Source organism: Pygocentrus nattereri, chromosome 14 (assembly GCF_015220715.1).
Source record: "Pygocentrus nattereri isolate fPygNat1 chromosome 14, fPygNat1.pri, whole genome shotgun sequence".
NCBI classification, from domain to species: Eukaryota; Metazoa; Chordata; class Actinopteri; order Characiformes; family Serrasalmidae; genus Pygocentrus; species Pygocentrus nattereri.
This window is the reverse complement of record NC_051224.1, coordinates 10,825,519-10,850,719: the sequence shown is the minus strand read 5'-3', so window position 1 is coordinate 10,850,719 and position 25,201 is coordinate 10,825,519. Positions and strand designations below refer to the sequence as shown.

At 38.9% G+C, this 25,201-nt stretch overlaps 2 protein-coding genes across 2 annotated transcripts in view; both read left to right on the top strand.

Moving 5' to 3' along the window:
* The window catches only part of igf2bp1 (insulin-like growth factor 2 mRNA binding protein 1), a 50,627-nt gene extending 41,547 nt beyond the window's left edge, over positions 1-9,080 (top strand). Inside the window, exons 4-15 of the mRNA XM_017684280.2 lie at positions 394-445; positions 2,123-2,186; positions 2,832-3,122; positions 3,816-3,950; positions 4,403-4,525; positions 5,322-5,457; positions 5,594-5,716; positions 6,276-6,392; positions 6,735-6,809; positions 7,118-7,249; positions 7,557-7,670; positions 8,747-9,080. Of these exons, the coding sequence (XP_017539769.1) occupies positions 394-445; positions 2,123-2,186; positions 2,832-3,122; positions 3,816-3,950; positions 4,403-4,525; positions 5,322-5,457; positions 5,594-5,716; positions 6,276-6,392; positions 6,735-6,809; positions 7,118-7,249; positions 7,557-7,670; positions 8,747-8,893 (1,509 nt within the window). The 3' untranslated portion in view covers positions 8,894-9,080. The remainder of the gene's footprint in view (positions 1-393; positions 446-2,122; positions 2,187-2,831; positions 3,123-3,815; positions 3,951-4,402; positions 4,526-5,321; positions 5,458-5,593; positions 5,717-6,275; positions 6,393-6,734; positions 6,810-7,117; positions 7,250-7,556; positions 7,671-8,746) is intronic.
* Positions 9,081-18,430: 9,350 nt separating this feature from the next.
* si:dkey-225f5.4 (ZW10 interactor) lies at positions 18,431-24,296 on the top strand. Its single transcript, XM_017684261.2, has 10 exons — positions 18,431-18,466; positions 19,189-19,285; positions 19,492-19,615; positions 20,176-20,333; positions 20,675-20,731; positions 20,970-21,112; positions 21,638-21,803; positions 21,940-22,079; positions 22,609-22,771; positions 23,559-24,296. The coding sequence occupies exons 1-10, from the start codon at positions 18,444-18,446 to the stop codon at positions 23,622-23,624; spliced, it is 1,137 nt and encodes a 378-aa protein (XP_017539750.1). The 5' UTR covers positions 18,431-18,443; the 3' UTR covers positions 23,625-24,296.
* The last annotated feature ends 905 nt before the right edge of the window (positions 24,297-25,201 follow it).

Genomic DNA, 25,201 nt, shown 5'->3' with positions numbered 1-25,201 from the left:
AATAAAAGCAAAAAGGCTTTGTCAGGAGCCTGGTTCTGTGCTAGGGGTCATCAGCTGTGGTTCTGGAGATGTGTCCAGCACACTTTGCCAAATTTCCCTGCTCAAGCATACCTACTAAACCTGGGAATAAGCAGCTGAACAAATTGAACCTGGTGCATTTGACCAAGAAGATGAACAGATTGTGCTGAACTAATCCCCTCCAGGACTGGAACTGATTTTAATCATGCAGATCCCACCTTGAGACTAGTAAAGGCCAAAGTGGAGAGCATTGCTGATTCAAGTCTATATAACTGTTGTCTACTGTTACCTAAATGTTATTGGCTGGTTTCAGATTCTTGAAGTTAAATATTTAACATTTTGTTTTCTCACCTGTTCTCCCTTCGTCTTGTGCAGGTGCTTGATGGTCTGCTGGCTCAATATGGAACCGTTGAGAACTGTGAACAAGGTATAAGACTTTCTGTTATCGGCTTTGCACACTGTGAATATACACTGCTCAAAAAAATAACTTAAACAACACAATATAACTCCAAGTAAATCAAACTTCTGTGAAATTAACCTGTCCACTTAGGAAGCAACACTGATTGACAATCAATTTCACATGCTGTTGTGCAAATGGAATAGACAACAGGTGGAAATTATTGGCAATTAGCAAGACACACTCAATAAAGGAGTGGTTCTGCAGGTGGGGACCACAGACCACTTCTCAGTACCTATGTTTTCTGGCTGATTGTTTTGAATGTTGGTGGTGCTTTCACACTCATGGTAGCATGAGACGGACTCTACAACCCACGCAAGTGGCTCAGGTAGTGCAGCTCATCCAGGATGGCACATCAATGCGAGCTGTGGCAAGAAGGTTTGCTGTGTCTGTCAGCGTAGTGTCCAGAGGCTGGAGGTGCTACCAGGAGACCGGCCAGTACACCAGGAGACATGGAGGAGGCCGTAGGTGGGCAACAACCCAGCAGCAGGTCCGCTACCTCCGCCTTTGTGCAAGGACTAACCTCCAGCAGGCCACAAATGTGCATGTGCAGCCCATCACCGTGCAGGATGCTTGGCATTTGCCAGAGAATACCAGGATTGGCAAATTCACCACTGGCGCCCTGTGCTCTTCAGAGATGAAAGCAGGTTCACACTAAGCACAGAGTCTGGAGACACCGTGGAGAGCGATCCGCTGCCTGCAACATCCTTCAGCATGACCGATTTGGCAGTGCGTTAATAATGGTGTGGGGTGGCATTTCTTTGGAGGGCCGCACAGCCCTCCATGTGCTCGCCAGAGGTAGCCTGACTGCCATTAGGTACCGAGATGAGATCCTCAGGCCCCTTATGAGACCATATGCTGGTGCGGTTGGCCCTGGGTTCCTCCTAATGCAGGACAATGCTAGACCTCATGTGGCTGGAGTGTGTCAGCAGTTCCTGCAAGATGAAGGCACTGAGGCTATGGACTGGCCCGCCCGTTCTCCAGACCTGAATCTGATTGAGCACATCTGGGACATCATGTCTCGCTCCATCCTGGATGCTTTAGTCCAGGTCTGGGAGGAGATCCCTCTGGAGACCATCCGCCACCTCATCAGGAGCATGCCCAGACGTTGTAGGGAGGTCATACAGGCACGTGGAGGCCACACACAATACTGAGCCTCATTTTGACTTGTTTTAAGGACATTACATCAAAGTTGGATCAGCCTGTAGTGTGTTTTTCCACTTTAATTTTGTGTGTGACTCCAAATCCAGGCCTCCATTGGTTAATAAATTTGATGATCTTTGTGTGATTTTGTTGTCAGCACATTCAACTTTGTACAGAACAAAGTATTCAATGAGTATATTTCATTCATTCAGATTTAGGATGTGTTATTTGAGTGTTCCCTTTATTTTTTTTGAGCAGTGTATTTTTTTGTAACATTTTGTAATATTACTGTATAGTAAAATCTCATAACCCTCTTTTTGTACACCATTTGGAAAGGGCAGTTTCTAGCTGTGTGTCTTTTCTGTGTATTTAATTTCATGCGCTCTCTCTCTCTCTCTCTCTCTCTCTCTCTCTCTCTCTCTCTCTCTCTCTCTCTCTCTCTCTCTCTCTCTCTCTCTCTCTCTCTCTCTCTCTCTCTCTCTCTCTCTCTCTCTCTCTCTCTAGTTAACACAGAGAGTGAGACTGCTGTGGTAAACGTCACCTATGGTACTCGGGAGCAAGCCAGACAGTGAGTGAAATTTTAGGCTTTTCTCTGTGCATTAAATTAAAGTCCACTTTGCCTGTATTGCAATCACAGTGCTTTGCATGTGTTACTTTTCCCGAAGTAATACTAGGCTTTAATACAAGAGATGTTTGAATAGGGAATGTGCACCCGAACACATCTTAATCCAATCACAAATCAAACTTCTCACTTAAGTGCACCTGCACTGGGACTTTATACTACAATTTGATCACTTAAGAGCGGAGCGCATGTTTCTGCATTGCATATTACAGATGTGACACCTAGTGGTGCATTTGCCATACTGCAAGTAGTTCTTAACCATACAGCCCTTTATTTGATGTTTGGTGATTCTCAACTTGAGCTGTTACCTTTAAATCAGACAACAGTCTGGCTTGATATGGATGAAACGCCATGAATGCTCCACTTTCCGTCTAATAAATTGTGCTGTGGTTCATGTAATTGATCTGTTGTCGATGTAGGTGCTTGCTTTGTGAGTACTTTCATACTTTTTCATTCCTTTATGTAATTTCCACAATGCATTTTCAAGAAGTGTTTCTTTCTTAGTTGAGTTTGTCAGGCTCTAAATCAGGCTTAAAGATGATTTAGTTCAGCGATCTTAATTTTTTTAGCATTATTATTTTTTTTTTCCAGAGCCATCCAGAAGCTGAATGGGTACCAGTTTGAGAACAACGCTCTGCGCGTGTCCTACATACCTGACGAAACATCAGACACTGACTCCCAGCGCGGTCCTGACAACGGCCGTCGAGCTGGATATGGTCCCCGTGTCAACGCCCGCCAGGGTTCCCCTGGTGCAGGAATCCCCTCTAAACACCAGCATGCTGATATCCCGCTCCGCCTTCTCGTGCCCACCCAGTATGTGGGTGCAATCATTGGAAAAGAGGGTGCTACTATCCGCAACATCACCAAACAGACTCAGAGCAAGTGAGTGCCAGATGATGATATTAGTGTTGGTAAATATGATTTTGGAGCAGTTGTATTTTTGACCCAATTTCTTCCCTAGAATGTAGGCCATCAGCGAAAGCATGATTGGTGTCCAAAGTTTTGCTTATTTAGATTTGCGCTAAAGCAAAGGAAGCAAACGGGGCTAATGTAGCTTAAGAAGAACATTTTTCATTTTATTATGTTAACGATAAGTACTGTACAATATTGTGTATGTCACTAACGACAAGATAATATATGCTTACGAGAAGTGTTTTTTCTTTATGCTCCTGAATTTTAGAGAAAGCGGAAGTGTTGGGTTTTTTTTTTTTCTTCAGAAGAGGCAGAGTTGGCACTCACTGTGGACTTTTTGTAGTTTAATATATTTCATTTAATTGAAGTCTGTATTAAACTAAGCAGTTTATTTGATCCAGTCTGTTGACTGTATCATTTGATATCTGTGTGTACTGAGTTGAGAAGCTCATATTGGTCCTGGTTGAATTTTGTCAGGTAGATTTTTGGCATAACCATTGCCTTAAAAAAAAAAAAAATATATATATATATATATATATATATATATATATATATATATATATATATATATATATAATGCATCATACAAAAATGTAATTCAATTTTTAAAAAATTATTTATTTGTAATTTGGCTTTTTCTAAATTTCACATTTTTTTCCTCAGAATTGATGTGCACCGTAAAGAGAATGCTGGTGCAGCTGAGAAGCCAATTAGCATCCACTCCACTCCTGAAGGTTGCTCAGCAGCCTGCCGCATGATCCTGGACATCATGCACCAGGAGGCCAAAGACACCAAGACGTGAGTAACTCCAAACCTGACCCTGTTTATCACATCTGGGCAAAATTCACAGTGCATCAAGCCCCTGTGCATCAAGAGCATTTCTTTTGAAAATTCTTCCTTACCATTTCCTTTACAGAGAATTTCAAGAATAAATGCCGTTCCAGTTTCTGAAGAGAATATTTGAGGATTGTATTACATTCTTAGTGTTTGTTTGTTTTAAGGTCCATCATGTTTTGTTTTGTTTTTTTTAAGAATTCAGAGAAGCTTTGCAAATCCAGCCCCAGTTCAAATAAAGCAAGGAAATGAACCTTTAGGGGGAAAAAAAATCTTTGATCTAAAGGGGCACACTCTGTGAAAGTCACCCTTCAGTTCTTAAACACCATTTACGGAAGCCTTAACCTAAAAAGCTGTTGCGCAATAGAGGTGTACAGATCTCAGTTTAGTGTTGCTGTTGTCTTCTCTTCTTGCAGTGCTGATGAAGTGCCTCTGAAGATCCTTGCCCACAACAACTTTGTAGGCCGTCTGATCGGCAAAGAGGGACGCAACCTGAAGAAAGTGGAGCAAGATACTGACACCAAGATCACCATCTCACCGTAAGTGTAAACAAACACAAACTACCTCAGATCAGTCAGCATGTGTGACTTTTTTTTTGAAAGATTACAGACGGTTTCCTCTGTTCTGGGGAGGATTTCATTATAACTGCTAATTATGACTACAAATGTATGTTATTACCTTAAGTAATTTAAAAAGAGAGGTTGATTTTATTAAAAGCATCATGGCATCCAAACTGAGAGGATTTTAGAAGCTTGGGAAAAATTCTGCTGTAGAGCAGGACAGATGCATGCTGGATCTGAAAGTCCTGTTGCAAGTGGGTCCATGGCTCATCCAGCAAGCCCAGCCACCATGTTTATCATGATATTTTGTAGTCATTGGAGTTAATTTAGCAGGAATGTCTGTCACCTCTAAACATTTTCTTTTGATTGTTGCTCTTTACAATACATCCACTAATGCTGGAGTGAAAATATACTTTTCTGACAAAGAATGATGAAATGAGCAGAGAGGGGCTTGCTTGCTTGCTTGCTTGCTTACTTACTTACTTACTTACTTACTTACTTACTTACTTACTTTATTCATTCATTCATTCATTCATTCATTCATTCATTCTTTTATTTATTTATTTGAGTACACCCATTTGTCCACAATACATTGTCTAACGCAATACTAACATTACACAATACATCCACTATACATTACATGATACATCCATAATACATTCCTTGTTCTTCCATTATGTAATACCAAATTAGCAGGGGGGGGGGGGATTTAATTGTGAAAGTGTTTCCAGATGCTACATTTAGAATCTCACGCTGTGACATCCCTACACTGCAGGCTGCAGGACTTGACCCTGTACAACCCAGAAAGGACCATCACAGTGAAAGGTGCTATTGAAGCCTGCTGTTTGGCCGAGCAGGAGATCATGAAGAAAGTGCGCGAGGCCTATGATAACGACATTGCTGCCATGAATGTAAGTTAGAGAGGGAGAGAGTTCTGTGGCTATGGTTGATTTGAATATAAGGTGTATTTTATTGGGGCAGCTGCTGCTAGTTGACTTGGGCCAATTGTTTATCCTGTGCTCAAATGTAGTTTCTCTCCTGTTCCAGCAACAGACTCACCTTATCCCTGGACTGAACCTTGGAGCTCTTGGCCTTTTCCCGCCATCCTCCTCCCTGCCCCCTCCTCCTCCTGGAAACGCAGGGGTTGGTGCTCCGTATGGCTCTTTTGGGGTAAGATATGCAGCTTGGAAGATGTAGAAGTGCTGTATTCTTAAAGCATCTGAGTGAGGGGAAACATTTTTATAGATCAGTTTTGGTTTCCTAACTCATAATTACAGAGTAGTTCTCAACTGAAACTCTTTTTATTGCCATTTTACCATATGTTCAGTTTATATTACATAATTATGCACATAATTATATTACATAAAACACTAATTGAATGACAATTACTTTGATAATTAACTGTGGCACTTCATTTGACTGACAATTCATGCTGACAGGCTTGAGTATTTTTTTCCTCATCTCTTTATTTTGTTTTGATGACAATTATTGCAAAAAAACTACATGATTCAAATTACAACAATGTCTCTTTAATTTGTATATTTATGAAGAACTTACACATTTACTACATGCTTTTGTTGTTGCCAGCAATAATTTCTTGGTGACCTCTAAGGATTATGGACAGGGGTGCACTGTTTGTTGGAGTATATTGTATATTTGAATGTGTCTGTTGAGCATTGAATGATCAACAAATAGCACAACTGATTCACAACTGTATGTACCCCCATAGGCCCCTGAGCAGGAGACAGTTCATGTGTACATCCCAGCACAAGCAGTGGGAGCCATCATTGGCAAGAAGGGGCAACACATTAAACAGCTGAGCCGCTTTGCTGGGGCATCCATTAAGGTGTGGAACTTTTGAGTGGACCACACACTCTGGACAACAAAGCACCATTGTTTTGTTTTTTTGTTTTATTTTTAATACTTTTTATTATTACATAAGATGATACACAGCAAAAAAAAAACTCTTTAGTTTATGTAAAGGATTGAAAATTGCCACATGCAAGGCCATTGCTCAGCAAGACTGTGGTGGAAACAAGAATAGATTTAAGAAAGCACACTGAAAATTGTCAGTAATTGCTAATTAGCTAAAGATATTACTTTGCTTATATATTTATATATATATATAATGCTATATATTTATGCTTATGCTTTTGGCCGTAATATTTGACCAAAATATTCCTTTCAGATTGCACCAGCTGAGACACCGGATTCAAAAATGCGTATGGTTATTGTTACTGGTCCTCCTGAGGCACAGTTTAAGGTATGGTTCTAATTCTGGATAACTTCTCAGTTGCTGCTGCTTGTTCTGCTAAATATCTGCAAATACCGGCTAACAAGGCTCTCATTTATATTACTAACACAGAAATGAATTATACTGAATTTCATCTATATCTGCAATGTCCTTGTAAATCAACTATGAAAGATGAGTTCCCCAAATGTCTTTGCATTGTCTATCAATTTTCTAAAGTAACCTGTTTTATTAACTTCACATTTGTGTTTGCTGTCCTTTCCATGATGGATTATAGATGTTTGAACAGTTTATAAAAGTAACATTTTTATCTGTTTTAGGCCCAGGGCAGGATATATGGCAAACTGAAGGAGGAGAATTTCTTCGGTCCTAAGGAGGAGGTGAAGCTGGAGACGCACATCAAAGTAGCAGCAGCCGCCGCTGGCAGAGTTATTGGAAAAGGTGGAAAAACGGTGAGTATGGGGTGTTTTTTTTTTGTTGTTATTGTTTTTTTTTGTTTTGTTTTTTTAATGTAAAATATTTTTAAATGTTTTTTTACTTGGTACTTCCATTCGTTCCTGTAGACTTTCTGTTTGAAAGAGAGAGAGCAAAAATCACAGCTCTGATATGGACAGTAGTGAAAATTTAAGTAAATAGTATTTGAACAATTTGCAGTTTGCAGTTATGATTTAATCTCCAAAGTTAAATGCTGAAAATACTGGAGTTTCATTCTGAACACAGATTGAGGCTGTATGATCTCTTGTTAAATGTTCCATGTAGGTAAATGAGCTACAGAACTTGACTGCAGCTGAGGTAGTGGTTCCCAGAGAACAGACCCCTGATGAACAGGACCAGGTTATCGTCAAAATCATTGGCCACTTTTACGCAAGTCAGGTGGGTTAGATGCATGTTTGACATGATAATCTGTCTTGTAATCATCTAGAGACCATATAACAAGCAAGGGCATTGTGTTTTGTTTGTTTTAAACCACACACTGTGACCTTGAAATGTTTAGTCAACTCTTAGACTATCTAGTTAGGACAGTTGTTTTGCTTACTATTTTGTATGTACATATTATATTATATGTAAAGTACGTACTTTCTAAAGTACTTGTAATTATAAAATCATGTAAGTAATTGCTTTGTTATTATATAGTAAATTGCATTTGCATTGGATTTGTATTCTGCATTGTAAGGTTCACTTCAAAATAAGACTTGTGTACAAGAGCTTAATAATAAAATATAATTTCTTTAATATTAGATAAGAAATAATTTTGCTAATTAAAATGATAAAATAAATTATAAAATGACGCCATGTGATAATTGTAATTTCTGAAGATTAAAATGTAATCGATTTATTTCCTTCGACATATTTTTTTTACATGTTCTACACAAATGTATTGGAAGAACTACAAAAGTTTGGGTCTGGTGAAAATACATATTTTGTTGATTTATGAAGTAAAGTAAAAATAAGTTAACACAACCTCTGCAGCAGTGGTCTGCTGGAGTGGTCCTGGAGATCTACTTTCCTGTATGGTCTAGTTCCAAACACACTTTGCCATGCCTGCTTCAGCTAATTAATTTCTTCAGAAGTTCCTGATTTGGTGGATAAGATGTATTGGTGTCAGGTGAGGGAGAGGCAGCATGTTAGATGCATGTTGGAACTAAACTCTGCAGGAAGGTAGCTCTCTAGGACCAAGGCTGGCAACTACTGCTCTGCAGGGAACACACTCCTGCGTATTTTAATACACAATTACAGTTTATTTGCTGAATTCAACATATTCGGGAAAATTAAATAAGAAATCTAATCTGGCCTGTGTATTTTATATTTACATTTATATTTAATAGAAGTAATTTTGTATTTGTTTTTTTGAGACTGGGTGTAAACTTTGCATAGGATTGTGTACTGTTAATGTGCAAGATGACTTGAATCAACACATTTCTTTGTATGTGGTCCCCCCCCCCTTTTAGCTGGCACAGAGGAAGATCAGAGACATTCTGACACAGGTTAAGCAGCAGCAGAAAGGAGGATTGGGGGGCCCACCAGGGCCTAACCCACAGAACCTGTCTGTGCTGGGGCCCCACCAAGGAATGCCTCAGGAGCCCAGGAGGAAGTAAGGGACCCCACGCCCTAAACTGGACGGACGGACAGATGGAGGAGAAACAGCGGACTAACTGAGAGAGAGCGACACACAGACCCAGCGGTAGACAGGGAGAAACGAGCGTCAAACTGAGAGGGAATAAAAAGGAAAAAAAATGCCTGAGAGAGGACGAAATGTTTAGAGAAAATGAAACTAGAAATATGAGTGATTTAAAAATAAATAGAAAAAAAAAAGAAGAGAGAGAGAACTAGAAAACAGAGACCAGATGCCAGGCCAGGTCGAGTGACTGAGGATGGCGGGGAGATTTCCTGCAGAAAAGCGCCCTCTAGTGAGACCTTAGCAAAAACTTCTTCCTGGAATAATGGCTAATTGAGGGTCCAGAAGTTTAGCACTCCTGAGAATTGTAACACACTTGGGGGCGGGGTCTCAGCCATCACCAGTCACTCTAGTATTTTAAGGGTGTTTTTTTTTTTTTTTTTTTTTTTTTTTTTTGTTTTTTTTTTTAAAGATAGAGATATATGTATAGAAATGTTTATTCAGAGGTATTATTAATGAAATGCAGTGAAGTGGACGTGGGAGGGGAAGAGCGGAGAACCCATAACAAGTCAGGTGACTCAGCCTTAGCCTATCAGAGGAAGGGAGGGGCCGTAGCTGTTAACACTACTCTTTAAGTCCCTTGCAGTAAACTGTTGGGGGTGAGGGAAAAAAGCATAAAGAAGAAAAAAAATGAGGTTGTAAATATAATCTTCATGAATATGTATTGAAATACTGCGTGCTTGTCGGCCGTCATGCATTCATGCTGGTGAGGCCGAGCAGGAGTGAAGCTGTAAGGCTTTAGCTTGCGCGTCTCTGTCAGGCTGAGTGCTGACTGGTTGACTGGGTGTGCAGTGAGGGTACAGTTAGTGGGCGGGCCGAGGCTGGCCCTGCAGTTCTATTGCAGCGGCTCAGCTCCGAGACAAACCCCACCACCAGCCCTAAACCACGCCCGCGATGCTCGCCGGTGCGCGGCCCACGCCCAAATGGCATATTTTATATATATTATATATATATGATATGTGAGTTAACCTGGCCCCTCAGAGGAAAGAGGATAAAGGCAAGGAAATATGATATGGAGAGAGATCCTGTACTGTCTGGGACTGACCATCTTCTAAAAGAGAACAGTCATGTCTTTTACATACTACAGGGTCAGAAACCACCAAGGATTTATAATATGTAGTTTCCCAGAAAGAGTTTAGGCTTAGTCCTGGATTACACATTTTCATTTTAATGTTAGCAATAGTTCCATTTAGAATCCATTTAGAATGCTATGCTAGGATTAGACTTAATTCCTCTTCAGGAAGCAGACCCTGTATGTTGCATTTATCTCAGTTATATATTAGACAAAGTTAATGTCCGTGATGTATATTTCACATCAGTCTACACATAATGGTAATAATGACTTCTGTCTAACATTAAGCATCTCATAGATATTTGCATGGTTCCTGACATTGCATCCTGTAGATGTAGACCTGAAATGACATATTTAAAACTAACCCTTTTGCTTCTGTGTTCTGGTTTTGACCTAGAATTCTTTGAAAGCCACTGCGAGAGAAACCAGAGCGCAGAGCAGGTTTGCAGAGCCTGAGGATCAGATTTCCTCTCACCAGTGGGGCTCTTGGTGATTTGCGAAGTCACCTACTTGGAGGTGCATGATGTGTGTCAGGATTTAGCAGACATCACTGTGAGACTGGATTATATGGACAGTAGGAGCCAATCCTAGATCTTGATGCTCGTTTTAAGATCATTATATAGGATGGAGAGCCCCCAGGGTACAGCTCTCTGCCTTGCCTTTAGAGTAAAGTTCGACAACATGTGAGGCCAAAAAAATGGCTTCTGCGCTCTCTCCCTCCTGCTCCGTTCGTCGTATGCCAGCGAGGTTGCCAGGAACCTGGTCATCCTCACTGATCCTAGAACAGATTAGATAAAATGAAATTAAGAAAAAAAGAAACCTACCTCAGGGTATTGTTACCTCAGTATTCCTAACAGCTTTTTTTGTTTTTTGTTTTTTTTTTGTTTTTTTTTGCTTGCTGTGTTTTATATAAAAAGCTGATAGTCCTGAATGTTTTATTTTTTTAAGGAAGAAATATTTTTTCGTTATTGTCTGATGTCCCCCCCCTCACCTTCTTTGTAGTGTGTATGATTGTGAGTGTGTGGATGCATGTTGTGGTTTTTTTTTGGGGTTTTTTTTGTTTTGTTTTTTTTGTTTTGTTTTGTTTTGTCTTGTCCCCCTCCCCCCCAGCTCAAAAGGATCCAAATGCTTCTTTTCCCAGCTGCCTTTGGATCCATAATGGGCTGAACTTGAAATCACTGGCCAATGGGAAGTGAAACACTTCATGCCATTGCTTAGTGGTGCATCGCGGTCATTGCTACACAATGGTCCTTTAGACTATTTTGACTCAAGTCAGAATGAGATGATTTTACATGTGTTTGTCATACAAGCTTTCATTCGATAACGCTAACTGTAGAAAGCTGACAGTGGCCCTGACTGAAGGACGCGTATTGTGCCCCATACCTGGCCCTACATCATTGGCTTCCATGAACGTTATGAGCCGAAGGCCTGCCTTGTGCCTTCCATTTCCAGGGCTGTGTTATGCACCATGTGCAATGCCATGAGCATTATATTGGCTGATTGTTCACTTGAGTAGGCCTGAACTGCTGTAGCCCAGCAGCATTAACTTCGCCTTGAGCTTCAAACACTGAATGTGAAGTATCTGGCACCTCTTTGTTTAGGGTCGAGTCTAGTCCTTCCCTATTGTCCAGTGTGCTTGTTTGTATGTGTGGAGGTTTTTTGTTTTGTTTGTTTTTTTGTTTTTTTTTCTTTAAAAAAAAAAAAAAAAACCTGTATAGTCTTTTGTTGGGGGAGAGTGGTTTGGGTGTTTACAAAAAGGCAGAAAAACAGACATCCTATCCTATGCTCTCAGTTAAAACCTTTTTTTTATATATAAACTGAAGGAGAATATGAAAAAAAATAAACAATACTTTGGAAAATGGGAGCAGAAAATCAAGAAAGTATTCATCACTCAAACCGATTTCAGCTGTATATAAGATGAAGCAATTGAACAGATTTTGTATTTTTTAGAATAAAAAGAAAAACAATTGGACAAGGATGGGTTAATATGCAGCGGTTTAAAAGCTAATGATGGATGGATACTGCCAGAATCCTTTCCAACAGGGATGAGTACACAAACACCTGTGCAGGGTTTAGCGAGTTAGCGGTTAGCTAGCACTCTTTTTGTGTGCTTGGTTTCATCTACAGTGTCTTTGTTTTTTATGCTTCCCTTTTTCTCAGTAGACCGCAGCCTTCTGGTTTCTGCTCGAGTATCAGACCCGTCACTGATGTGTGATTTCTGTCAGGCACCAAGACGCGCTCGCAAAACTTTTATTCAGACTGCAGCCATTTTGTGTGTGATTTTTTTTTTATTTTTTTTTTTTTATTATAATTTTTATTTTATTTTTTTTGTTGAACAGCAAGCTTTATTTGGACATGACATCTGGTTACGTACTGTTTCATCAGTTTTAGAGAAAAATGTAGAAGCAAAAAAGAAAGTAAGCTTAACTGGAAAATATGGAAAAGATGTTAAATTTCAAAGGAAGGATGAGTGTAAAAGAGATGAGAAGGAGATGGGCCGACTTTTTTTCTTTATAACGTTTTTAATTTGTTCGAAGCTCACAAACAGCGATTTACTTTATGATTTACTGGATAATTGCAGTACCTCACTAAAATCAGTGCTCATGAAGTGCTGTTAGATTTACTTTAAAATGCTACACTCATCCCCCTCCTCTCACTTTTCACTTGGTTTCTTCCTCCATTTCTCCTTTCACCTCTCTCCTTTCAACTCACTCCCTTCATCCAAACCTTTATTTTTCGGTGTTTTCTTTCCTTGCATTATTTGCAATTATGTGAGGACGAAGACATTTTTGTTTCAGTTTTGGAGTAGACCTTCACCCTCTCTCACGCTGGCCTTGTTTGTGTCCGTTTTCTCAGTTCTGTTCAGTGGTTTAATGCTTATTTTCAGTCCCCCCCCCCCAAAAAAAATGTTTCTCGTACTTTGATTGGATCATAGTTTTTTTTTTTTGTTTTTTTTTCTCTCTGTCTTGATCAGGTTCCTTTTTAGAAAAGCACAGAGATCTTGTACTGCTACTAGATCATTTAAAATACTAACCAGTTACTCACGATGCAAGTAATAACTGTGCCAAACAGTTTTTTTTTTTTTTGTTTGTTTGTTTTTTTATGTACTCTGATTAGGCCCAATACAAATTGTTCGCTGTCTGTATTGGGAGTAGTGTTAAGACTGATACCCTGAGAGGTCTCCTCTTTGGCACTCGCTCTGTGTTAAGACAAAAAAAAATCCTCCCGCTCTAAGCTGTCTGTGACCAGGACTCAAACTATTAGCAAACAGTTTAAGGAAGAAAAAACACGTGACTGCATGTTCTTTACTTATGCAATTGTGTGACAAGTCAAAATTACTGGCTGGCTTTTGTCACAAGGACTGTTAAAATACTTGGGAAACCACCTAAGGATGAAAAATGATAAGCCTACCCATTGCAGTGCAGATTTACACGTAGACAACAGATCCAACCTCAGACTAGTTTGGGTGTAGCCATCAAATAGATGCGCACCGCAGTTGTATCTCATAGTGCTAGTTTCTGGCCTTTGCTCAAAGAGAAACATTTGGGTGCTAATGACGAATTAAACCTCACATAACTAGGAAACGCTACCTCAAGACTTAGCCATAAGATTGTTTTTATCAACCAGACAAGAGCAGAAGTACATGTTACTTTTTTCACTTTAATTTCTTTAATTTATTATCATTTTTTTCCATTTTCTATCATTGTAGTTTGAAAATTGAGCTCTTCAGCTTAGAGTCGGGGCTGTGATTAGAAGGAATGGAGGTGGGGTTTTGGCGCATGGGCCAGGCTGAGGTTGGGCTGAAGGACAGGTGGAGTTGATTCAGCTTGTTTGGTGGCTTTGGTTGATGGATCAGGAAAGGTGGAGTAAAGAATACTGAAGACTGGAATATGAGAAATGCTCAGTCTAATTGTGTCCAGTTTTGGTCCTGGAGGCCAAAGTAGAGTTCAGTAATTTCCCTGGTCAAACTGTCCTTCTAAACGTGCTATATGTGATATATTTGCTAGCTTCGGCTGCACAGTATATTGTTTGTTAAATGTTAGCACAAGATTGGCTTTCACAGTCTTGAGGTCTGCTGTATGCAAAAGAGCTGCTGACCAGTGAACATCCTGGCCTGTAATGCTCTAGATGAGATTCTGTAAGCACAATAAGGCAGTCACATGATCCAACTAATGTGGATAATTGACACCACATCAAGGAGTCACAAATTCTTTCCAGCATACTGAATGGCATATCACAGTTGCAATATAATGTAATATAAATGTGATGTGATATTTTGTTCATATTGTGCAGCCATAATTGTTGCTGCTTGAATCAAGTGCATTTGAGCATGGGAATGACCAAACTGAATTGGCCCTTCAGGACCAAAATTGGGCACCCTTTCCATAGTAGGTTCATTTCATTGGAGATGGCCATTGCACAACATTACATAGTCTTTTAGAGTCCTGTTCATCCTATACACATAGCCCCAGAACGCTGATCTAGGACAAGATGCTCAAAGCTCTACTGTCCTTAACGAACAAACGAATGGTTAAACTGATCCAGGAGTAGGGTTCTACTGACCTGAAAATACCTGCTGTGGAAGACAAGGTTTGTTTTAGACTAATGGATTCTGCTGATCAATCAATAGATGATGCATACTGTGTGCTCGTTTCACCATGCTTGATATCCCCCTTTCCCCTTAAACACACCGTGCTACCTCCTCACTATGCAGTCTTGCCATCCCGTTACACAAACAGGACCCTCAGTACAGCTGTACAATTGACCTGCCATGCTTTGCCCAGTGATCTGATGTTGGACAGGCTATACAGAATGCTGGCTAAGTTCTCATTCAAACTAAGGAACTTGGGTTGGCATTTAGATTCATTGCAATGTTAACTTTCCAGTTTAAAATGTTGTGCTCCTGAACTGGACCATGTTGTTATAGCTAATCAAAACTGAAAACAATGAATTTCCCACTATGTTTCATGGTGTCTTGAGTACACAACACCAAAACTACCACACATATACAAAATATCACTTTTTGAAATTGGAGTTTTTCAGCTTTCTGTAGAGGTAGTACAGCTTCACAACAGTACGTATAAAAGTACACATTTTTGGGCAGAGCATGGCTATGTCAGTTTCCCTTCTAGTGCTGAGAACATTTGCCCTTTGGCACTGACCTGAGACCAGTATTGCTATCTCCTTTGTATCCAATGGTGTTGGAATGAAAAGGTCGAGCAGAGTCCTAGATCAGCATTGAAGGGAAGCTATAACCTGGAGTCCTTCACACTCAGCTCTCTACCCACAACACCACCACCCCCCCACCCCCCCATGTTTCAATCAATAGGCATGATACCTGTAACCATGTAATTTTGTTTTCTTTTTTTTTTTTCCTTTTTTTTGTTGATCTACCTCTTAGAGAACAAATGAATAAATAGGACAAAAAGTAAAATGGAAAAAAGGACACAAAAAAAGTTAAAAATTTTTGAAAATGCTCAAATGAAAAATAAGTAATTAATAAATGACTTAAGCAACTGGGTAGCAGCATCTCCGTATACTTTAGTGGATAGTATATTAAAGGAAAAAAAGAATACTTTTACTTCCAAAGATGATTTTTGTTTTCTCCGTTGTTTAGACATTGTTCAGAAAGGATTCTGAAATGGAAATAAATGGAATGGGGGGAGGGAAAAATAAAAAAAAAAGAAGTATCAGTTTCATTATTCAATTTCTCTTTTTTCATTCCTCATTAGGTTGATTTACTTTCTTAACCTTGCAATTCTTCATCCTTTATTTGATTTCTTTTTCCTGATTGCTTTTTAAAATGACATAGGATTGTATCTCTTGTGTTTGGATGCATTAGAACTCTCTCTCTCTCTCTCTCTCTCTCTCTCTCTCTCTCTCTCTCTCTCTCTCTCTCTCTCTCTCTCTCTCTCTCTCTCTCTCTCTCTCTTTCTCTTTCTTTCTTTCTTTCTTTCTTTCTTTCTTTCTTTCTTTCTTTCTTTCTCTCTTTTTCTTTCTTTCTCTCTTTTTCTTTCTTTCTTTCTCTCTCTCTCTCTCTCTCTCTCTGAACTGCATCATAGTACTCAATGAGTCATTGCAGAGCAGCATGATATTGAAATTTTCTTTTTTTTTTTTTTTTTTTTTTTTTCTTTTTCTTTTTTTTAAATCTGTATTGATGCAACAGGCAAGTAAGGACCTATTTAGCTGACTAGGGCACAGTTTAGGAGGCAGACAAGGAGGAAAGGAAGACAAGTAACTTATCACATCTAGCGCCCAACCCCACCCACCCACCCCCCCTCTTATAGTAGGTGCCATGGACACTATCTGGGCTTTCACCTTCTGCCTGCCCGATTTTCTTTAGTTCTCATCCACATTTGCTTTGAACTCCTTGTAAACAATACAGAGCATAGATATGAATGTGTTATTAAAAGATGAGAAAACCGGTTACTCCTCGTGTCCATGTTGTTTTGTTTTATGTATGTTTTGAATGTTTATTTGTTGTATACTGATGCATTTTATATGTTAATTGAAACATTTCATACACACTTTATTGCCAGACACCTGCTTGTCCCACATTTCTTTTGAAGTCATGGGTATTAACATGGGCTATGTTTCCCCCTTTGCTGCAGCATGTTTCTATTTTTCTGAGAAAGTCTTTACACTAGATAATTGTAGTGAGAATTTGATTGTGTTTAGCCACAAGAACATTGGTGACATCAAGTAGACATGCCTCTCCAACTCATCCCAGTTGTTCTGGATGGTATGCACCACTTCAAAGTACACAGGCTCACTGCTTGACAGCAAAGTTCTTGGGTGCATTCGACCTCTATAGCTAACGGTTTGCATTGGTCATGGTGACATTACATTTGTACCCCAGGTGGTACAAACAATCTCTTGTAAAACAAAGTTAAAACCGTGCAGGTAAAATACCACCACTAAAGTACTTCCTCTAACATAAGAGACCATCTTACAAAGTTAAAAGAAGCACATTCGCAACACAAGAGAGTAAAAAAAACAAACTAAAAACGGCACACTTGATTAACCCTCCCTCTCTTCAGCCATCATGAAGGCCTCTTTTTAAAACACAGGCTCTTCCCCCAGCTGCACCAGCCAGGCATCTGATTGGTTCTCACATGACAGGTTCCAGAGCAGGTACCTCTGTGAAGAGACCAAGAGAAAGACACAAAAAAAAAAGTACATTTTAAAAATTGTTTACACGTGACAGTAATATTAATGCAATACTAATTATTGGAATACAATTCAAAATCATGTAAGGATGTATTTGTCATCTAATTTTTTTAATTTGAATAAGTAGCGCAAACACAAAAAACACCCTTCATGTATTATATAACTATAATAGCTAAGGGGGAAAAAACGTTTCTAATAAAAGTTCTTCAGAGGTCAAAATTTTAAAACACAACAAACAAATGATAATTATTCAGGCTTTCTGGCGGATCTAGATATTTTTCTCAACATGTTTCGAAAAACTTGCTTAACTTTAACTCCAAGCTTCAGTAGGTAAGTGTGAAATAATTACTTTTCTGTCGAACCAAGGAGTCCAAATTATTCTGGACATTTTCTCCTGCTTGATTGTGCCCTCTGTTAAGTGTGTCCTCTCTCTGCTGTGAGAGAATTGCCTATTCATTTCTGCATAATCAAATCATTGGCATGTAAACAAAGTCAATCAGAGTGGTTTAATGTAAAATGAGCCCTTCTAGAGAGACTTACCGACTATGAATTGTTCACAGGGGTGGTGACAGGAACCAGACATCTGAAGAGTTTAATGCCTCTAGGCTGCCTATCAGAAAGCCATTATATGTAATGGTTATGAATACATTGCCTGATGCCTGAAACACTGGACGTATTCCAAACTGTATAGCATAGTATGCTATAAATAGGCCTGCTGCCATTACATACGACTTCATTTGTGTACGCATGTGGTTTTGTTGTTTTACGTTAGTTTTGGGGTTAAATGTATGGAGAGGCTGAAAGGTACATGCAGGACGTTAATGCAAGCTAGTACCAAAACATTTTGCCTCTGTTTTACTGTTATCAACATCACATAACACACTTTACTTAAAAAAGCTTTTGTATGATAATTTCAGATTTCAAATAAAATGCCTGTATTTGTGTTGCGGTTTCTCTACTTTGCAAAATTTCAAAATTAAATCGCTCTGAAAGACTTTGTCTCAAGTTTTAATTGTGCAGAAATAAAAAAACGAGGTAATTACTCCTCATACAATGTTTAAAATATCTGTAATATTTTGACAATCACTTATCTAACGCCTTTTTAGATCACTTGTACAAGGCTTTGGAAGGAAGCCCGCTTGTGATTGGCTGGTGTATTTGATCTCTTGGTGATGATTGGTCCGCGTTCGGACCAATGAACTTTGGGCGGGTAAGTTTCAAAACAAAAATGGCGACGGAGAAAGTCGTTGCGTACGTATTCTTTTGAGAATTTCATAATAAGCAAAAACTCGCTATATATAAGGAACTTTAATTGATACTGGATACATACGATAAAGATGATAACGATCAGTCTTCTTTTTCTATTCGTTAATGCCTTAGAGTCTACACAAAAGCGTGAGTCGCCTTCTGAGCTAACAGTCTACTAGTTCAGTTAGCTAACTAGTTAACTAGCTAGCTATCGACACAAATAATTAAGTTACTCTTTTTTACGCTGTTATGTAGAACAGATTTTAATGAGTGAGATATCAAATGCTGTATAACACTTTAATACGTTGAATAATTATGAAGGTAGTGTTAACAAAAAACGTTGTTGTTCCCCAAAACGCTCCTCTATCTAGCTAGCGTTACAGTCTCTGCATTGCACAACGTGAAATCCAGTTAAAATTTGCCCGCCACCGGTTCGCGACGTTCGGTGTATTCTCAAAACCAGCTTGTTAGCCATTTTCAAGCTGAGACATTTCTTTTCTCACGCGTTGAGACTTGAGATGACAAAATCGTCAACGAAGTCTGTAAATATTGCCGTATTGCTTTTAATGTACATCCTTGCAGTGGGACAGTTAAAGACTTGTAAAAATCGCAAGACAACATAAAAAGACTAGAAAAAACGAGACAATATCATGCATATATATTTGAAGATCTTGGGATTCACATAGCCAGCTAACACTTTAGATAAACGACATCTGTAAATGCAGGTTACTGGAACGAAGTGATCCTTCTCATTTGAAGCCATGCGATTCTACGGAGATCCAGGAGACTGGGGAGGGAAAGGTTATGACATCCTATTTGATGGTGAGACTCACTCTAAGTACATGTGAACTGTCGAGAAAGCAGTACTTTGACCAGGTCTTTGCACTGTTGTGTGTAGATGTGTGTCATGGAATTGCTGTAGGTCTTCGAATAGAGCTGACTGCTGACATGCTGGTTGTTTTTAGTGTGTAAACTAAATTTTCTTATAAATGTGTCTGTTTGCTGCTTTGTTTGTTTTGTTCAAATAGGACTGCCGACGGAAACAGAAGCTAATGTGCCAGCAGCTTTGTGTGTTGGATGAGATGTTGAAGCTGCTTGCAGGTATAGAGTCAGCTGAGCAGTTTCTCAATGAGCCATGTCCTCCTAAACCAGGTAACATTATTACACACCCAGACACTCAAACGACATAATGAGCTGGTCATAGTGTATCAGTGCACACAGACCACAGTTCAATTCATAGTATTTTAAACTTGATTCTTATTCATTCTAAATTCCAAGAATGTTGACTGTAGTATTGTTGTTGCACAGCTTATTAATGACCGTATAGCTAGAAGGAAGGAGGGGTGCTGGAGTGAGCTGCTGATTGTTTACCAACTTTAGTGTTCAATCTACACAGTTGCATTAGATGTGGCAATTAATAGAATGTTCTTTCTGAACGATGCACATTGTCACAGTTTTGTGTTGCAGTATTTTTCATGTCATGTTGGATTATTACACACCTATGAGCTGTGTTATACCTGGACTGTTTTGTAATTGAAATAAGCATCTTTTTAATTATATATTGGCTAGTGTGTTTGAAGAACCTTTATGACTAAGAAAAAACTTACGGTATTATGTTTAGGCAAATAAAACATTTTCACAGGTAGTGTTAATGGGCTGTGGCTTTTTGTGTTTTGCTGTGTACTGAGAAATGTGTGTGGACTTGTGTACAGGCAGTGAGGCTCGTGCTGCCTGGAAGGCTTTGAAAGCAGAATATCATCAGCAAGTTCAGGAAGTGGAAGGCCTAATAGTCACACTGGAGGACAATATGACTGAGCTGCACAATAAACGGCAAAGACTGGAGGCTCTGCTCGTAGCTCTGGAGACCAAAGTACTCAGACCAAGTTTGGAATGTTCTTACTTTGGACTTGTTTCTTTTTCTCTCTCTGTTTCTGTTTCTTTCCCTTTTTCAGGTTATTGACATATAAAGCCTGGTTTCTTGGATATACGTTATGTCTGGTTTTTGACTGATGCAAAATGTTTTTCATGTCTGATTGTTAATCTATATCCAAAAAACTGCTTCTGATCTCTTTTAATTTCCCATCTTACCAGTCTGTGGTCTTGTTGGTCTCTTTAATGTTTTTATAGTACATTTCTCTTTTATTTATTGAAAACTGGATTGGCTAATTGTGTTAGGCTGTCAGAAACCATATTAACTTGGCTCTGTTTCAGAAAGCAGAGTGCAAGGAAAAGGAGAGCGCTGCAGCAAAACGGAAGCAGAAAGCTGAAGTAAGCTTGCCTCTTTTAATCTTTGTCATCGTCAAGACAGCAGAGGTCAAAAGATTTATCACTAAATTAATTACTATGTATTGTTGAGCAGCACGCCAGCTCTTTAATTCTCCATCTTCAAGTATTTATTTATTTTCCCCATTCTTAATTATGCTCACTTATTGCCATGTAGATTATCAAATACATGGTAGCATGGTCTCAAACACAGTTGCGCAGTCACACTTTCTCTCACTTACAGAACCAGCTCAGTTTGCAGTTGGAAGATTCCCTGCAGACTGCCCAGAATGCCTTGCGGGTTTGTGACAAACGGCTTACTGAGCTCAAAGGTGAGGTAGAGGAGCAGCTGGCACGTGTGGCTGATTGGACATTGTATAGAGACAGGTGTGCACCATACATGAACAACATTTTGTCAGTATAATCAGGATGTGGGGGCAATACTCTAAAGGTTGTTGGAAATGTAAACAACTTTTAAAGTGTTCCCCTGTTTAAAGTATTTCTGCTTGACTTTTTAGAAAGGGACATTTTACATTTTTCAGTAAAATCCACTCTTTTATTTGCATGTCATTATGTACAGTAGAGAGATGTTTTGCTTAATTTCAGTTAGACATTACCAGTTAGCTGTTAAAAGTTCATTTATGTTATGTTGCAGTTTATTTGCTACAAACGTTAAAAAGTAGGTGTAGAAATCTATAATTACTCTGAGTATTTGCTCTAATTTTAGAAAGAGTCCAATATCGGTTAGCAACAGGCATAAGACAAAAAAGCTTGTAAGTTACAAGATGGTTAGATCAGGCTTTTGCCCTTAGGTCAACATGCATTATGTCAGGCTCTTTAATGGTGTAATGTTGGGCATCTCATATTAACTTGCTGTAATGTTGTTTGAATGGACTGCTTTCTTTCTCTCAGGTTGCATGACATGCTGGAGGTCACTCAAAAAAATATGCAGTACAGGCTGCTGTCAGTCAGCCCCTCTGAGCTGTGTCTAGAACTTCTGCCCTGCTCTACAAAGCAGTCGTTGCAGCCTCTGCGTCTCTCAGTCACTATGACAACAGATGATCTATTCCACCTTCAGGTAAATTCTCAGGTGTTTAAGGTTATTTACCCTCCAGTGCTTTGTGGAGTAACAGTAGAAGAGTCTCTACAGGGTCAGAAATAGCAGAGTTTTTGCTTGTGTGTAAGCTGTGCTCTGTGATTCTCAACGCTTACAGGTATTTCAGGGCACTGCAGGTCTATTAGAGGAGTCAGTAGAAGGCCCTGTAAGACAGCTGAGTGCTGCCCTGCTGGAGGTAATGCAGCACTACATCAGTCAAGGAGAGATGCTTGCTGAAATCCAAGCTCTTCACTCTAGGTACAGATACCACAATAATAAGGCACAGTATTCCACGTATTCAACCTATTAAACTTGAAGTATGTACATGTGAGCCTACATCTAAATTTTTTGCTGTCATAGCTGCATAAGTTGTAGGTTGGTTTGTTTGTAGTTTTTAAATAATTCTTAGTTACTTATGCAAAAAGATTACTAATCGAGTAGTACTGCTGCTGTTTGCTCCCAAGTGTCACAGCCCCATCAAAGCGTTGGCGCTACCATGGGGAGATCGAGATCACAACTTGTGATTTTTTTTTTTTTTTTTTTTTTTTTTTTTTTTTTTTTTTTTTTTTTTTTTTTTTTTTTTTTTGAGGGGGGGGTGTGTATATATAGGACAAAACATATCATCTTAGAGGTTTGTGCTGATGGGAGGGGGATCTTCTGACCAGATTTCACAAACCTCTTATAAACCTAATTTGAAATGCTTTCCCATTTTGTAAAATGGTTTACTCCTCATATTGACATTATGTAAACATAATTCGTCATGTCATTTGTAAACATTATTTCTCAGATTTGCAATTGACTGGTGTCCAGCTAAGCGGTTGCTGATCTTCCTGAAGTCTGCCACAACAGTGTGCCATCTGGAGCTGGACGAGGGATACCCCTCAGCAGGGAAAGCCAGACTGGTTTGTGTGCGTAAGGACGGCAACCTGTTGGATCTTGCCACCCTACAGGTGAACACAGGGAAGCGTTGTTCTGTAAAATTCTGAAGATGTTAAACAAAAGTTATCAACTATTAAATGCTTAACTGAAGAATAAATTGGGGACTCAAGCAGGGATTCAGACATCTTGGACAAATGGTTCCTCAGTGCAGAACCACACAATCTCTGTGTGGGCTATCATCACATTTTGAGCGTAACCTGTCGGTGAAGACATCAAATACACTTGATTTGTAAGTCATCTGTCTTAATAAAGGCACTGAATCTCAAGTTAATTAATGTCTTGCAAGAGACAAATTCTGCTTAAGCCTTTTAAGAACAATTGTTCACAAAGTGTATTATCAAATCTCCTTTCTTTATTCTGAATATTACGTAAAGCATTTAGGTAACTACCACCACTGTTTTCAGGGGCTTATTTGAAGAATAGATTATCTGGGTGATTATTCTACTGGAAAGATTTTACAGTTTACAAGATGCCACTATAATCAGTTCCACAACAAAATTATATGCTGTCCAGGTGTGATGTGCATGTAGCACTTGAGGCATCTGGTGCCAAGGCTAAGTTTTAGTGTAATATGCAGACAATTGGAAGGTTCCCATCAGTATAGCAGTACATCTCCATGCATGCATGAATGTTTGTATGCCTGAACATATCCTATAGAAAACTATAGGAATGTTTGTGTGCGTGCTTTTTGTGAAGAGAATTTAAATGTGTTTGCATGTATCAGATGGATGTATTATGTATTGCAAATACATTATCATGTATGTTATTCAGTGCACTGACAAATTGTTTTGATTTCAGCCTCCTGTGGTGAATCCTGTTCTAACAGACTGGCTTGAATTCCTCTCCTCCAATCCGGACCTCTGAGCACAGACTGCAGTACTAGTCAGGTAGAGGAGGGTCGTGAACACTGATCGTAGTCAGTTCTTACAATATTTTATTTGGATGACATCCTGGTTTTTTGTGTGTGTGTGTGTGTGTGTGTGTGTGTGTGTGTGCGTGTGTGCTGAAATAGCCTTACTGCTGTTTTGGCAATACATGTAATGTCATCATTCCTTGCTTCTGAAGCTCAGTCTGAGTTCAAAGTCTGAGCAGGTTGTGGTCTTTTTCTGTAAAAAATAATTAGTCACTTCAGCCAAAAAATATATACTTGATGTTATAACAAGCAATTTAAGTATTTGTATTCAACTAAAAATACTTTGAAGAAATTGTTAATTCAGAGAACTTACTTGGGTTGAGTAAAACTAGTTAATTGTTACCACATTAATTAATTTTTTAGGACTGACAAAACATTTGTTATTGTCTTGTTTGTACTTTGTGTTCTGCATTTGTGTGTGTTTTGTTACTGTGTTTAAGTCTGCATTTTACTGTTTGACTGTGTATGCATAGGAAATTATGTAGCTCTGTTTGTTGTCCTAAATATCCAGTAGATTACGTCCAATATTATCTCACAATCAGTTTTCTGCTTCAGTGATGTACCACAGTAAATTACTGGCATTTTTTTCTCATTAAAATGGTTTTGAAATGTTGAAACTAAAATGGGATTGCATTTGAATGTTTTTTATACACATTTTGTCATGTAAAATATCAGTAAAAACCGGGTAAAGTTATTAGATGTAGATGTAGCAATGGTGGTGGTGGTGGTTGTTACTGGAGTTTACTTTATTTTTAATGTACTGCTGATACCACTAGGGGTCAGCACACACCACAGAATTTTATTTTACTATAATTAGCTAAATTAATATCACAGTAGTCTGGGGGGAAAAAGGTGCTGATTGAAACAAAGTGAAAACTTGGAGTTTACAGGTTAGTGAGTCAAAATGACATTAATTACAAATTAATTTTTCAGCATCAGGAAAAAGAAACAAAACTTATTAACAAAATTATGCAGAAACCTCAACAATTAATTATCAACTAATTCTAGCATTTAGTTTGTCCATCCTTTGCCTACAGTACAGCTTCCATTCTTTTTGTAAGTCTGGCTTTCAGGTTTTCAAAGAATTGTGTAGAAATATTTTATTGCAGCCAGGACCTCTGGAAACAGCACTGTGCAAAAGTCAGAGACCACCATTCAATTATTTAATTTTCAGACAAAACAGCTATTAATTATATGGTGATCATTTTCCAGCATCTGAAAAAAAGCATAAAACATGGGTAATGGCAAATAACATAATCCTCCAACACCAAGAAGCATATCATATTTTCAACCTTTAGTGCCCCTTACAGTGTCCCTCCTCTCCATGCTTTCAGTTCATCAGAGAACTCATCAGGGATATTTTTTCACTCTACCAAAGTTCAGTCTTAGAAGTTGCAGGTATTTTCTGCTTCTCAGTCCAAGTAATTCCAAACACATTCAATAATGTTGGGGTCTGGACTCTGGGGTGGTCAGTCCATTGTTCTGGGAACACAGCAGCTTTTTTTGTTTGATTTGCAGATTTTCTACA

Bases quoted from the DNA above. Each gene is read 5' to 3' on its own strand.
- si:dkey-225f5.4 (XM_017684261.2), top strand. From the start codon at position 18,444: ATGGCGACGGAGAAAGTCGTTGC. The intron at 20,334-20,674 runs GTACTCAGACCA...GCTCTGTTTCAG, and splicing joins TCGTAGCTCTGGAGACCAAA to AAAGCAGAGTGCAAGGAAAA. The intron at 20,732-20,969 runs GTAAGCTTGCCT...TCTCACTTACAG, and splicing joins AACGGAAGCAGAAAGCTGAA to AACCAGCTCAGTTTGCAGTT.